This window comes from Columba livia, chromosome 1, assembly GCF_036013475.1.
Source record: "Columba livia isolate bColLiv1 breed racing homer chromosome 1, bColLiv1.pat.W.v2, whole genome shotgun sequence".
Lineage (NCBI taxonomy): Eukaryota > Metazoa > Chordata > Aves > Columbiformes > Columbidae > Columba > Columba livia.
In genome coordinates this window covers 180,422,103-180,436,313 of record NC_088602.1, presented here as the reverse complement: position 1 = coordinate 180,436,313, position 14,211 = coordinate 180,422,103, and the positions used below count along the sequence as shown (strand labels likewise).

General features: G+C 37.1%; 1 protein-coding gene across 12 annotated transcripts in view; it reads left to right on the top strand.

Annotated features, from left to right (window-relative positions):
* Positions 1 to 14,211, top strand: part of PPHLN1 (periphilin 1) — a 70,565-nt gene that overhangs the window by 36,939 nt on the left and 19,415 nt on the right. For all 12 annotated transcript variants that reach the window (XM_065048634.1, XM_065048640.1, XM_065048637.1 and 9 more), the window contains one exon: positions 1,815 to 1,955. In XM_065048634.1, coding sequence (XP_064904706.1) covers positions 1,815 to 1,955 — 141 coding nt within the window. The remainder of the gene's footprint in view (positions 1 to 1,814; positions 1,956 to 14,211) is intronic.

Genomic DNA, 14,211 nt, shown 5'->3' with positions numbered 1-14,211 from the left:
TTTCCAGGGATTTCTCCAAGGAACTCTTGCCCTAGTGTAAGTATGTTTGCCTGCTGAACTCCTTAAAATTAGAAAGGGACTTCTTTTTGTTTGGGAGTAATTTAAGGGATGATAAAAGCATCTTGGGAAGCATCAGGTTTCCTCCTTGTATTTCACACTTGTGGAATGTAAGGACTAGATTAGGTAAATAAACAAATTCACTGGATCCATATTTATCTGAACTTTTAAGTCCTGTCCATTGATATAATGGCTGAGTGCATCAACAGCTGCTTGATTCTGGACAGGAAAATCCAGTTGGATAATTAAGCAGTTCATTTCCCTCCAGAAAAAAAGAAATAAAGAAGGGGGGGGGGGGGGGGAAGAAGGGCTGGAGTAAGGGGGGAAAAAAAAAAGCAACAAACTGATCCAAACATGAATGCTATAAGGAGGAGAACATATGCATGGACATTTCTGAGAGGTTCAGGAGAGTGACAGGGAAGAGAAATGTCACTTCTGTTCTTGATGAGGAGAAGCTAATGCAAGGGAGGAAAAGAACAGAGCAGACCATATGGAGAAGAGTTGCTTAAAACTTGCTCTGTGCTTCAGAGAAAATTGCAGTGGCAAAAAGATTCAAAACAAAGATTCAGAATAAAACAATTGATTATGGCAGAGTCTGAGATGACTTGACTAAAAGTGTGCTACAGCGATGCTGAGGAAGGAGGTGAAGCATCTCATTCTGACTCCTGGAAGAAACGATACATCTCATCATCTCATGTCGATTAGTAGGCTATTATGTATGAATTGCAACGGTTTTTAACTTTTTTTCCAGTGTATCATACATAGTGCTTAATAGTTAGAACGTTGTACTGCACTCAACTTTTTAGCAGCCTTTACTCCCTCTCAGGCATTTCATGATTTACTGCAGTAACAAGATTTGGGATGCAATCCTAATAGTTTCTATTATTGCTAAGTTTTGAGCAGATGCTCGTAGGACCATTTAAGCTTTTTTTGTCTAATGCTTTTCTCTTTCATGTTAGCTAAGCTTTAAGATTCTGCTTCTCATTATTTTTGATAGTGGAAAATATTTTTGTGTATCTTCTGTACTTCTCAGATCTTATTAAAAAAATATTTGCTACATTCTGCAAAATCTGTTCCGCAATGCTGGATATAAATACACTGTAGTAATTTCTTCTCTTTTTACATCTTCTATATAGACTCCCTGGAGTAAGAGTCTGTTTTCTTTGGGGCACAGATGCTGTCTTAATTTCTGTTTTAGAGGGAAGCTCATACAATATTGGTACTTCAGTAAGATTTCTCATATTATGGGTAATCCTCTGTGTGTTTGCTGTACAACAGGTATCTCCATTCCTTTAATATTAAACTGATGGTCCTGAATGTTGCAAGACTTCTTTCTGACAGCATTTTGATTTTGTCGATGCCTATTTACCTTTGGTTTTGTTACTTGTATCCTTTCTCAGAAAACTAATCCCACTTTCATTGTGGATTTTTCTTGCTAGCTGGTGTTACAAATATCACATATATGAGTTCCTTCTCCGTGGAAGGGCAGGTAAAGGTTATCTGACATCATTGTCTTTATACAGTTAAGACTAAGTCACAGGTTATTTTTATGATGTCATGTTTTCTACATGTTTAAAATCCATATATCTGTATCTGATAGATCGTAGCAGTAATACTTCACTAATAGTCTTGATAAGCAAACATATTGAACTGAATGACTGTATTAAGGGGTTTATTTTTGCTTGTACACTTTCAGGATTTTATTTTTATATCAAAACCTCTTTTTTTTATTTTTTTTTTTTTTAATTTGTTTTTAGGCTGGATCTTCAGCTCCATTGTACATTGAACAAACAGAGGAAACAGAAACAAATATAGCAGATCCTACGGAATTATATGAAGATGGCCAGCTGCTTGGCCGCTCAAAAGCAATTGCAACTAAGACAAAGGAGATTGAACAGGTGAGTCCTCTTGACATTTTGTCACTGATGAAGTACCTGTATCAGGTTTGGTCTCCTAGAAATATGTTGATTTATTTTTTCCTCCTGCTTGGAGCATAATATGAATTAAATCTGATTTCTTGAGGTGATGTGATGATATTATCTCCATCTATTTAATTCTGAAGAAGCATGGCATTTATCTGCATGTGGGAATTAGTGGTAGTTTTCTGTAACTTACATGCAACACCTGCTATTTTGCAAGCCAAGAAAATGACTACTGCTTCGAATAATAATTTTAAAATCAAATATAATACAGAAAATTTCAAGTGTAATTAAAAAGTAAGCATCTATATGAGATCAGATTTCCAAAAGTTACTTTTAAACTGTAATTTCCTTAAATATATACAGTTTGGGATTGAATACTAGAAGCTGCGTGTTGTGTTTGTTTTTTTGTATGTGTTTTCTGGGAGGTGGTTGGTTCTGGTGTTTGTTTGTTTGTTTGTTTGTTTTTTAAATCAGCTTTGAATCTCAGTCTTCTTGTCATTCTTTGAAGTTAAGAACCTTTACGTTTTGCTCTGGCTCCAGTGTTTTATATCTGAAAGAGGGAGGCATATCGTGTTCAAAATCTGTATTCTTTTTTGTGTTGAGTACTTGGGGATTGATTTATAATAAAACAATATTTCTATTATTCTTGGATCATTGAGTTTTTGAGGATATTCAGTGGAAGCTTATTCGTGTATTATTCTTAAATATCATGTCGCCTCACAGTAAGGAAATTATGTACAATAACTTTCAATTTCATTTGTCATAGACAATCAAAGTGTTCAGTTTCCGTGGTTTTGTTACTATAAATAGAGAGTTTGGATATTTTTCTGACATAAATACAACTGTACCCAACTCTGGAAACTGCATTTACAGTTCATAATTTGGGTGGAAGAAAGAGATGACTTTCTTCAAACTTGCTCTTAGTGTTTTCAGTGTGTGCATGGGATGGGTGGAAGGGAAATATAAATCACTTTTGCCCCTCATGATTATCTCATAATAACATCTTCAAGCAAATAGGTCTCTGGTCTTGTTAGAGTTAAGCTTATTCTAGGTCTTCATTGTCCATCTTAATTCTAGTGGCCCTTGTTCTGTTGCCTGTGAGACCGTTTCCTGAACTGTAACACTGTTGTTCCTTTTGTCTTGACACATGAAAAAACAGCTTTCGACTGAATTGGTTTTGTTCCTTTTTTCTTTTTTTCTTTTTAAATTATGTTGACTTTGCATAATCATGCATGTGTGCTGGGATGGAGTAAACCAGAGCAGGTTGGAACTACGAGGGTCATGATGCAGTTTGTTTATCCCAGTGTGTCTGATCACCAGGTTGTAAATGGCCTAAATCAGCTACTGCCAAATGCGTAAATGTGTGAGTATTTAGAAATGACAAACCAAAAGAAGTAAAAACTAGTAGCAGATTTTTTTAGAAAAAGTGAAAAAGTGATTGTTTTGCCTGATACTGGTGAATCTGTGGCTGGTTTATTTCCTATGGAGATTTGCCCTTTGGTGCTAAGGACAGGCTTATAGTGAAGACAGGTGAAAATTTGGGCAAAGAAACAAAATGTTGTTTTAAATATGACCTAATGCTATTATGTTTGGTAGAGTTTGCACTTATCTTCAAAGAAATCTAGATTATGTTCTGTAAAACAGAATACTTTAGGAACTTAGCTCAGAAAAGCCTGAGGAATAACTTAAGAAGACTTGGATTTCATAGAACCAGTTTATCCTGTTGTTGATTTGAATATTGAAGCTGTCAGCTTCCACAGAATTAAAACAAGATTTTAGAAAGATACGGGAAAGTGTCTTCAATACACTTTATTCAATTGAACAAGATTCATATTTTTTTTATAGAATCAGGTACTGATAATTTGTTCAGAGCCAGACAAGATATATATTTAATCATCTAAATGATGTCTGAAGCATCCTTCTTAGGAAGAGAGACTGAGAGAGCAGGGTCTGTTCAGCCTGGAGAAGAGAAGGCTAACAGAGGATCTCATCAATGTTTATAAATATCTCAAGGGTGGATGTCAAGAGGATGGGACCAGACTCCTTTCAGTAGTGCCCAACGTTAGGATGAGGGTCAATGGGCACAGACTGAAGCACAGGAGGTTCCATCTGAATACGATGAGAAACTTCTTTACTTTGAGGGTGCCAGAGCACTGGAACAGGATGCCCAGGGAGGTTGTGGAGTCTGCTTCTCTGGAGACTTTCAAGACCCACCTGGACACATTCCTGTGTGATCTGCTCTGGTGAACATACTTCAGCAGGTGGGTTGAAATAGATGATCTCCAGAGGTCCCTTCCAACCCCAACCATTCTGTGATTCTATAAACTTAAGACTGTAAAATGACCTATGTGTTTTTCAGATAAATGTTTAAAAGTAACTTCTGCTTCAGCAATTAAAAAAACTCCAGAAAATTTACTATTATGATAGTCCTGATGATTTTCAAAGTTGTGAAATATTGTGGATCTTCCTACTGTATATGGAAGCAGTTTTTCTGTAGAAATATGTGTGCTATTTTGTTGACTTTGAGTTGTCATCATCTAAAGTAAATTGAGTTTAATTCTGTGTGGCCTGGGTTTCACAAGGAATGGTAGGGGGAGGAAAGAGTGGAATGGAAACTAAATTTGCAGTCCTGTGGTGAACTGCTTACTAAAGGTTCTTTGGATTAACTTCTCAATATAATGTATACTGGTTTTACTACTGTTTAACTGAAAGTATGTTTCTGGTTTTTGCACAGTAAAATTAGCACATTAAAAAAAAAACATGCAAATTTATTACTATGACTAGTCATGCTGTAGTTTTACATATATGTAACATTTAAATCTTAAAACTGAACTGTAGGCTGTAATGCACTTTAGGAATAAGAAGATTGAGTTGATAATGAAATATAGAATACATTTATAAGAAAGCTTTTATATAATTTGTTTCTGATTATCGAAGAATCAATAACAGCAGAAAATTTTTTTGTTCTGTGGACTTTTTTCCAGTTCGGGTGTTTAAAATAGCTTCTGAATACCTAGTTTTAATGTATTATTTCTGGAACGTAATTTCATGGAAGGATTACTAAAATAACGTACCTATTGCTAAGAATGATGCTGGAAAAATGGTGAAGCTGTTAACCCTTCTGCAAAGCAAGATTCAGGGAAAGATTGGTTTGCAGTCTTCACTGGGCAGCTATTAAAGCATTTAAAATAAATCAGTCAGTCAGGATAGAAATAACTTCTTGTGCCACTGGCTATGTGTTTAAGTGAAGCTTGATTGGAAGCCTTGACCCACCAGACCTCTTCTCCTTCTGTTGCCTAAGTTTTTCTGCTTTCTCTTGGAGCACCAGATGTAGTGATTATTGCTTTTCAGTTTATTCTCATCCTGATTCCCAGGTGTCCTTGCTGTTCCAAACTCCCTATAAATCCCTCTTTGCTTTGTCATCTCCATATCCATCTTTCTCCAAAGCTCCAACCAGGAAAAAGAGCAAAATTTTCCAAATATGTACTTTTACCTCATAGCGTGGTGCTATTTCAGGTAAACTTAGAGGCAAAAAATTTTGCTGACAGAACACATACACTGTGTTTTAATGAGAAAATTCATTGCTCTACAGCAGAGAAACAGGCAGCCTGATGCCCTGGGCAGGAGCAGGGAGGCAGCAGCTTGTGGTATAGTCTGTTATTTCTCTTAAGAAAAAAGAACAAAAAAATCCCTTAAGCAGTTGAATTAAATATTCATACAGGTGTTCAGTTTAAACAAGTCCATCTCTCTATCTTATGTATCGTTCGTATCACTCGTTTGTGAAGTTCCTTCTGCTTCTCCTCTAAGTTACAATAACACAGTTGCCAAATTAAGAATTTTAAATGGAACATGATTGTAAATGGTCTCTCTGGCTCATCAACAAAATACTTGCATGTGTATTATTTGTTTGATGGGGGACTTACTGCAAGCTTTCATGTCAAATCACGTCTTTGAAGAAAAGCAGAATTCTTTGTGTGCAGACTATGACAGGATAAGAATTGTCAAACAGGTGCTAGTTGGTGTTTGCAATTTAGCCTGCGGTTGCTTTGCAAGTATTAACTGAAGCTGACATAAAGTGAGAAGAGTAGAAGTTGTGCTTATGGATGAAGTCTTGGAAGAATCCAGACACTGAACAGAGCCAAGAATTATCTGTGTGACTCCCAAACTAGAAAAACTCCAAAGCATACGTTTCATTTGAAGTTTGACAGTATTGCTTGGGAAGGAAGAACGTGGTTGGAGATACGTAGGCACCTGAGATCTTTGCTGAACAGGGACTGCAGATCCTGGAAGTCTCTCTGGTCTTATCTTTGCAATGACAGGCATAGTGACAGTATCTTAGAAAGGTCCAGGTTGGAAGGGACCTCACCTGGGCCAGTCTTCTCTTGAAATTAGATCAGGTCATTCAGAGCTTTCTCAAATTGAGTCCTGAGTACTCCAGTGAGGGAGACTCTGCTGTTTTTCACAGTGTGTCACTGCTTGCTCTCTGAGCTCAGCTGCTGTCAGTCCTGCATTCTGTTCTCCAGAATATGATTTCTTTCCACCAAGGACACAGTTTCTGCTCCCTGTTCCTTGTAACAGTTTCTTGTCCCCATCCCTGAACTGCAGAGTCCAAGCTCCTTGCAGTGGTCCCCTGTTTTTGGCTGGCCTCACCTGGGGAGGTGAGGGACCTGTTCCACCTGGAGCGGGCTCAGCTGCTCACAGGGAAGGAAGGGTTGAGTTCCCAGGACCTGCTGGCTCTGCCACCTTGGTTAGTAGAACAAGACCTTTACGGGCACTTCTGCACGGCAAGTGCTGAGAAAACTGGTCCCATCCTGGTGCATCTTCTTTTCCATCTCTGTACCTCTTTGCACTGATGAAAATTCTGCAGCATTAATGTGTGTCTCTTGTTTTAATATGTTCTGTGAAGTAGTGCCTAGGCCTATGATGTGGCTTTTGATGTTCTATTTCTAAGCAATCAGAAATTTTAGAGAGTTTTTAAAAGCAAAAATAGTGAGGTGAGTAGATCCCTTCCTGTTTTGTTTTGTTTTTGAGGTAAGTGTTTCCTTATGCCTTTGAAAATGCCTTTCCCTCTTTCCTCCACAGTTCAATTTTGAAACTGGGTGTTTCATGTTGTCTGAGCATGGTGGTGTAAAAGCCCATTAAATAAGTATTTAAAAAATTGGTCTGGGTACTTGAGAATAGTGTAGCAGAGCATTTTGCGTTGGCCTGTCAAGGTCAATGAATGTTCATAGGTTGCCGATGTAACAAATTAATGCACTTTTTTATATTTTTGCATTTAATAATATGCAATATACATTATTGTTTTGAACTTGTTCAGTTTCTATTTTTATATAGCTAAGTATCAGCTTATGCTTTTAGCACGTAATGTGCTGAAGTGTGGAGATTTTTTGGAAGTGATGACAAGTATGTCCATGGTGTTAAATTCACAGTTGGAGCAATTCAGCGTCGGTGTTGCACAAAAGGCTATCTCTTTGTTGTTCCTTTATGAGCATGAGTAGCAGGGATTCTTGAAATGTCCTATCTTGTCTAGACATCAAGTCTGCAACACTGTATTAATTAGTCCATTATTATGTGTCCAGTTTCTTAAATGTTGCATATGCAAGTTGAAGTGACACGGGTTACCTCTGAAAATCTATTATTTTCTGAAGACAAATTTTGCCAAATGAGCCAAGTACCTTCCTTGATTTTGGCAAAAAATCAAACCTCTGAGTTTCTGAATGAGATTTGACACTCAGACCTCAAGTTGTCTATTAGCACAGAACTCTGGCATCTGAGAAGGAAGCACAGGAATTAATGCATTAACGAATGCTTTTTTTCTTAATGGAGTTACTGGCTGACTGCTTTCAGTTCAACATTATTTTAAAATATTTAGCAGAACAATTTTGTAAGTGTTCAAACATTTGGATTAATTACTTGTTTACTTGACTTTCTAAATTAATATTACTTGTTAACAGCCCTCAGTAGTGTTAATGAACTGTTACCCTAATTGGCCAGCCTCCTTGCTGGATGATGCTGAAAATCACAGATTTTTCTAAAGCTTGTATTTGAAGCTTCATAGATACGGTGCGCAGAAAGGTGGGGACACGAGTGTGTAGCTGGGTCAACAGGCTGCCTGAATTCTGTTTCTAGAATCCTACTGTTTCCTGCTGCCCTACTGCTTTTCTGTTTTAGGTAAATCATTTAAATCTCTGGACTAGAAGTTGCAGTTAAATAAGAAAAACAGGTTTTAGCAGTTGTAACGTGTGTAGGTTCAGAAGAACGGTTTCTTGTTCTCCTGCTTTGTCAGATCTCTTGTTCTAGTAAGATCTATATAGCTATAACTTTGTGTATATTTAACACTTTAGTGGGACTCTGTTCTCTGGAGGTGCTGAGAGAAGACTTGACAGCTCACAGAGTGAACCTTTATATTGTGAGGATTTAGTTAAGAAGGTTTGGGGTTTAATATCAAACTATAAAGAAAATATACAAGCATTTCTGTAATAATAAAACAATTAGAATTTCTATAATGTATGGAAACACACTACATGCCTTCCTCCCCACCCTGTCCTGTGTCCATTGCTAGTTTTTGTTTTCTTCAAGCAAAACTGTTTTACAGTGCTTCAGAAGTGTAAAGATGAAAGAGGAGGTAAATATGAGGTAACTTCCCCATCTTGGCTAGGAATAAGCTGATGAGAAACAGAGGTAAGTATATATGAGAAGTTTTATAAGTTCTGGTTATGTTAAACATTTACATTTTAGCAGTTGTAGTAAAATAAATCAATAAGTTGGGCTAATGGGAATCCAGGAAGGAATTAAGGAGGCTATCAAAGCTGGCCTTGGGTGTACCTTTTCTTTTGACTTCAGCTGAACCAGGGAAACAAGTTGCTGTTTCCTTAGATTAGCTTGTCAGTCTGCTTGTGCTGTTGCTCATTTCAGGCAAAATTATCTAGGTTAGAAAAAATCCCCTAATTAAAATATGAGTTGAGGTAGGTAAGTTGAGTGAAGCTGAGGGAACTGGAACAGTAGCTAGAGAACACATTAAAGGTTTATTTCTGATTATGGATGAGGTCAGACATGCTTTGTTTCTGACGGGAGTAGACCAGACAAGAGTAACAGGCCAGATGAGCGTAAAAGATTGGGAAGCTGTGGATGCTGGTTCCCTCCTGGCTTTGCTGTTGTCCTTCAAACCTTGTGTACTTCATACACAGTAGCAAGGCCTTAATGATGGACTCGCCGTCATCAGTCTAATTTGGTTGGTAGCATAGTTTGTATCATGCCTGCTCTGAGCTTATGTTTATTTTATTTAAATGTAAGATGTAATTAAGTGTGTTAATTTATTTTTTTCCTAATCAAGAAAACATTTGTCTCAGGTTTTGGTATTTCGCCTTAGGCTTCTCAGAAAAATTGATGATGTTTCTTTCACTTAATGATATAATCTGCCTATGATCTTGCTTCATCCTTTTGCGGTTTATTAGTTTCCTTGTATCAGTATCCCTCCCATATACAAGGCATGTAATTTATTACTTTTTACACATTCTTACGCACTTTTTACTCCATATTAATTCTGACTTGCTGAATTTTCTGTTATCTTTTTATATTTATTCTAGATCTCCTTAATTTTTACCATTGCAGAATCAAATCAATTAAGTTGTTATTCTTATTTACATCTTCAGAGTTCACACTTGCCCTAAGACTTTTTTGTGCTGCAGTCTTTCAGTTTTCCAAACCTGAGGTGTGTGTTGTAAATCTGCATTTTCATATTTATTGGGACTGCAAGATGGAGAATGTAAAAGATTTCAGTCAGTATCCTCATAGTATCATTGATTCTCCTTACAAATACATTGATTTAAAGCAGGACACTTTTAAAAGGATGTGAAAAACTTGACTACTTTCCTTTTCTTGTGTTTGGGTCACCATACTTTACAAGTTGCAGTCCTTCACTTGGCATTTTTTTAGCTGTGTTCTCTTCCCTTTCTATGGACATGAATGGGTTATTTGATGTGTACTGCAGTGTTTGTAATTACAAACTGCTGCATATGCAAGATCAGTGCAACTCACACATTTACTTCAGCACCTCAAGGTATAGTTTAATAAGTAAATGTATTACCACATTTCAGCTTTTTGCCCACAGCTTTTTTCATTGGAAAGCTGATAAAAAGTGTTTAATATGTAACACTCATAGAGTGATACTTTAAAGAGAACTCAACACCATAAATGTTTGTGTGCAGTAACAGTAGGGTATTTTCATTCTTAGAGAGACTCATATACATTAGATAGAATTCACCTTTAGCTTTCTATCATTATTTATCTATAGAAGACAGTTTATTGGTTTGAGGTTTTTTTAGTATAACAGTTTTCAACCCGTGTTAAACATACCGTTTTGAAGTTGGTGAGTGCTGTAGCCTGGACCTGTTGGCAAATCTCGTAATTGGTACAGTTTTTGATGCGGTGGCGCTTCATTTATGTGTCCAAGCAAGACTTCAGGTTCCAAGATCTCAAAGAGGTCTGGTTGCTTGCAGGGGGGTTGTTCATGGATGTTATAATTTCATGTCAGATCTGTGGAAGATTTGAATGACAGAGTGTTAGTAGTTACGTACTTGATAAAGTTGGTGAACTTAGTTAAAAACCAAATAAAATGGTGAAAGAAGGTTGTACCAGCTTCATTCAGTGCCCAGCTGTTCAAATCTGAAAGACAAGATCACTTTTTGGTCAGATAAAGTAAAAATCTAAGGAGTTGTCCGTTAACTAGTATTTTTTTTCAATCAACAGCTGGCAGTCATTGCTTGATTTAAAATTTCTTGTTCTGTCATGAGAAACCAAAAGAACTTAACAACAGAATGAAAGAAGACTTGGAAACTATAACAGTGAGTAGGCTAGGAAGAAGAGAGATTAGTTTCAAGAGATGATGAGTGTAAACAGGATTGGAAAAGACGTTTGGAAGAGAAGAAACTCTCTAAAAATGTGTGCCTTGATATGTAATTAGGGACTAATTATGAGAAATTGCCTACTGAAAAAACTGTCAGAAGTTAAGATGCTTGGAAGGATAAACAGAAATGACACCGGTGAATCTCCTGAGAAGACCAAAGCATAAAACCAGAAACAATGAATAGTCCGAGCCCTGACAAAAGCAGTCGTTTCTGGCGGATGAGGGTTATTGTTTTTGTGGGGGTTTTTTTGTTGGTGGTGGTGGCGGGATTTTCTTGTTGCTGGTTTCAATAACTTTAACTTAGGGGACAGAGAGAGCCTCCTCTCCAACTTCGTTGCCAGTTTATTCTTGCTTTAACAGAAGGGCATTGGTGATTTTGAGACATGGTTTTAGCAGTGTTGTTTGATTTTATTTTTAAACTGTTTTAAGGGTGGAAGATAAAATTCTCTCTTAGTTGGCTCAGTGCACTTAGCCTCAAAGTTTCAACATTTTAGTATTTTTCTTTCTTGTAACCAAGTGTCTCTTGAACAAAGCATCTTCTGAATTTTGGCAGAATATTTCAGCACTGCTGCTTGGGAAACCTGCTCCTTCCTGGATTAAAACAGAATAAGATCAGTCCTGTGTACCTAATCATTAGATCCAGAAATTTAAATTGCCTCAGAAATGCCCCTAGCTCAAAGAACTACTGTCTAACATGTATTCCCCCCACGAATACTGATTTCACACCAGCTCTTTCAGTATTCCAAATACAGTCTGAGCGCTGATCTTCTGGTTGACTTAGAGATGAAACAGGAATCCAAGTGGTACTTAAAACAGGATTTATGTAGGGCAAACGGAGAACAGTGTCATAAAGGAGAAGTTTCATAAAACCATATGTGATGATGGGAAGTTAGTAACTGAGCAAACATGCAAAAACCCTTGGGAAGTGGGAAATGACACGTAATGGCAGAAAGGCAGGTGACAGGAGGGACGTGATGTTTGGCATAGGAGCTGGTTTCCCTTTCTCCTTCAGGCCTCAGGAGGTTGGAGCAGACAGCGACAGAAGAGTATCACACAGACAACCTGTAGGCAAGGAAAATGTGCTCAAGTGTGAATCTACAGTTTTATGGGGTTTTTGTGTGTCTTTTACATACCGCAGGGCTGATCTTGATGTAAGAGAAACTTGTTTTGCAGATGACAGTTTTGCTGGTGCATGTAGTTTAATCCTCTAATCCATTTGTAATCTGAGTTGTATACAACACTGATGCATATATAAATATAGGATCATCTGTGACCAAAGACGCTTTGGTGACAGGTTGCATTTATCATCTGGTTCTTAAGTTTCTATTTCTTTTTATATTCTGTATCTTGGTGCCTAAACTGATGTCTTCTTTCTTCTGGCAATTGTCTCACTGAGCAGGTTAAACTCAGTATGTTTTAAAGTTGGATAGACCACACTTATTTTAAAATAGCTTGTTCTTTTCTGTGAACGTTAGTGATTTGACAGCCATTGGGTGGCATTTGAAAAGCAGACCAATTATTTTAAATCAAAAGTCTGCAACTTACAGAGGGCTGTTCTATGTTTTTTGCTCAAATTATTTGAAGTGCATATAGTATTTGTATAAGTTTGTATCTTAAAAGCTTGGCATAGAAAGTATTAATTTGCTCTGACCTTTAAAATACAAGGTAATATTATGGTTTTGTTTGTGGGGGTTTTGTTTGTTTGTTTGGTGTTTTTTTTTACTTTTTAGAAAGATAAATTCAAAAGGCTGTAGAATTTAGTTTCCTAAATGATATGGGGAAAACCCTTTTGTTTCATAAGTTGCTTATGCATGTGTTTCTACTGTAAGTTAAGATTATAAAAACATTAGATTTTTATCTTGGGGTGTAAATGACTAATGCACATCATCATTTATCACCAACCCACAAGGATCACTTTCCCATTTTATTTGCCTCTTATTTGCACTGATGTTGTGACTTTCAGTCTTCAGTGACTGTCTGGAAACACACTAGACATACACATATCACAACTTTTAATGTCATGCTTCACAAAACATGGCAAAAAACCAAGGGCCAAGATTCCCCATGGGACAGAGGTTATAGTGTGACTGCTTTGCCTTGGTACTTTGGCTTTGGCAGGCTAGTAGAGTCAGTTTGGCTTCTCATGTCACAGAAGCTGGATACTGACAAAATCAAGTGGGTCATGTTGCTCACGTCTCTTTAGCTTCTCATGCTTCCTGAGAAGAACTGCTTATACATTAATTTTTTGAACTATTGAACTTTGAGTATCGCTCTGAATGGCACTAATCACCTTTAATAGAAGGGTTTGATACCCTTAGTTGTCTTGTTAGCAATCTTTGCTCCTCTTCTGCACCCTAGATAGCTTAAATACTTGGTTTCATTACAATGCAAAATGTTGTACTTATGTGGGTACTGTGTGTACTTACTTGACCATAATTATTCCCCACAAGTAGTTCACCACCTAAGTATAGTAGATAATTTATATATTAACCTTTTTTCTTGTCACATGCTACCTAAAAAACAAATCTCCTCATAAGCATTTTTAAACACTAAATCAGAATAGATTAGGGTTTGCTGACACAAGCTTTTTGGTGATCGTCTTCAACTGGAAATTTGCCCATTTTATTACATTTTTTTAACTTGGCTTCCTGGAGAAACTAGCTTATGCAATCACAGCGTATCTGTGCTGAGTATCTCTCGACTTTATTGTCAGGTTTCAACTAAATTCAGTTTAGGCATAAACCAAGATGATTAGTTGTTACAAGCTTTATGAAAATAGGCAATGCCAGAAACTGTGAGTTCAGTGAAGAAAGACCATAACATGGATGCATCTCATTAGACATCAGAAAGTCCCCTTAAGCAAGTGCTGCCATTCTTTTAAAAACCAAAACAAAAACCAACTTGTACCATTGCGGACCTCAGCTGCAAAGAGTTTGGTGGCAACCATAGTTCAAGAAACTGTGTCCTTGGGCTGTAATGCCCTCTGTGCTGGCACAGGAGTCTTTTTGGGGCCTGGCTATGTGCCAGATCAGGAAAAAGAGTGAGAAATTTGCAGGTATCTTTAACCAGTTCTCTTATTCCCAGTGTGGTTTCTTCCATGTGCCTGCTGCCACAAGTGAGTGCCCACGCTGGGTTGTGTGTTGAGCCACTCACATCTCTGAACATTTAGTATCTTGAAAGCACTGCCTTGGGTACTCAAAGTTAGTTAACCATCAGGTGGAAATCTATAGAAAGCCACAGATTTTAGTAGTTTTGGTATTTGCATAGTAACTTTTTTTTTTTGTCATAGGGAAGATAAAACTTTTTATAAAATTTTTGTTTAATTTC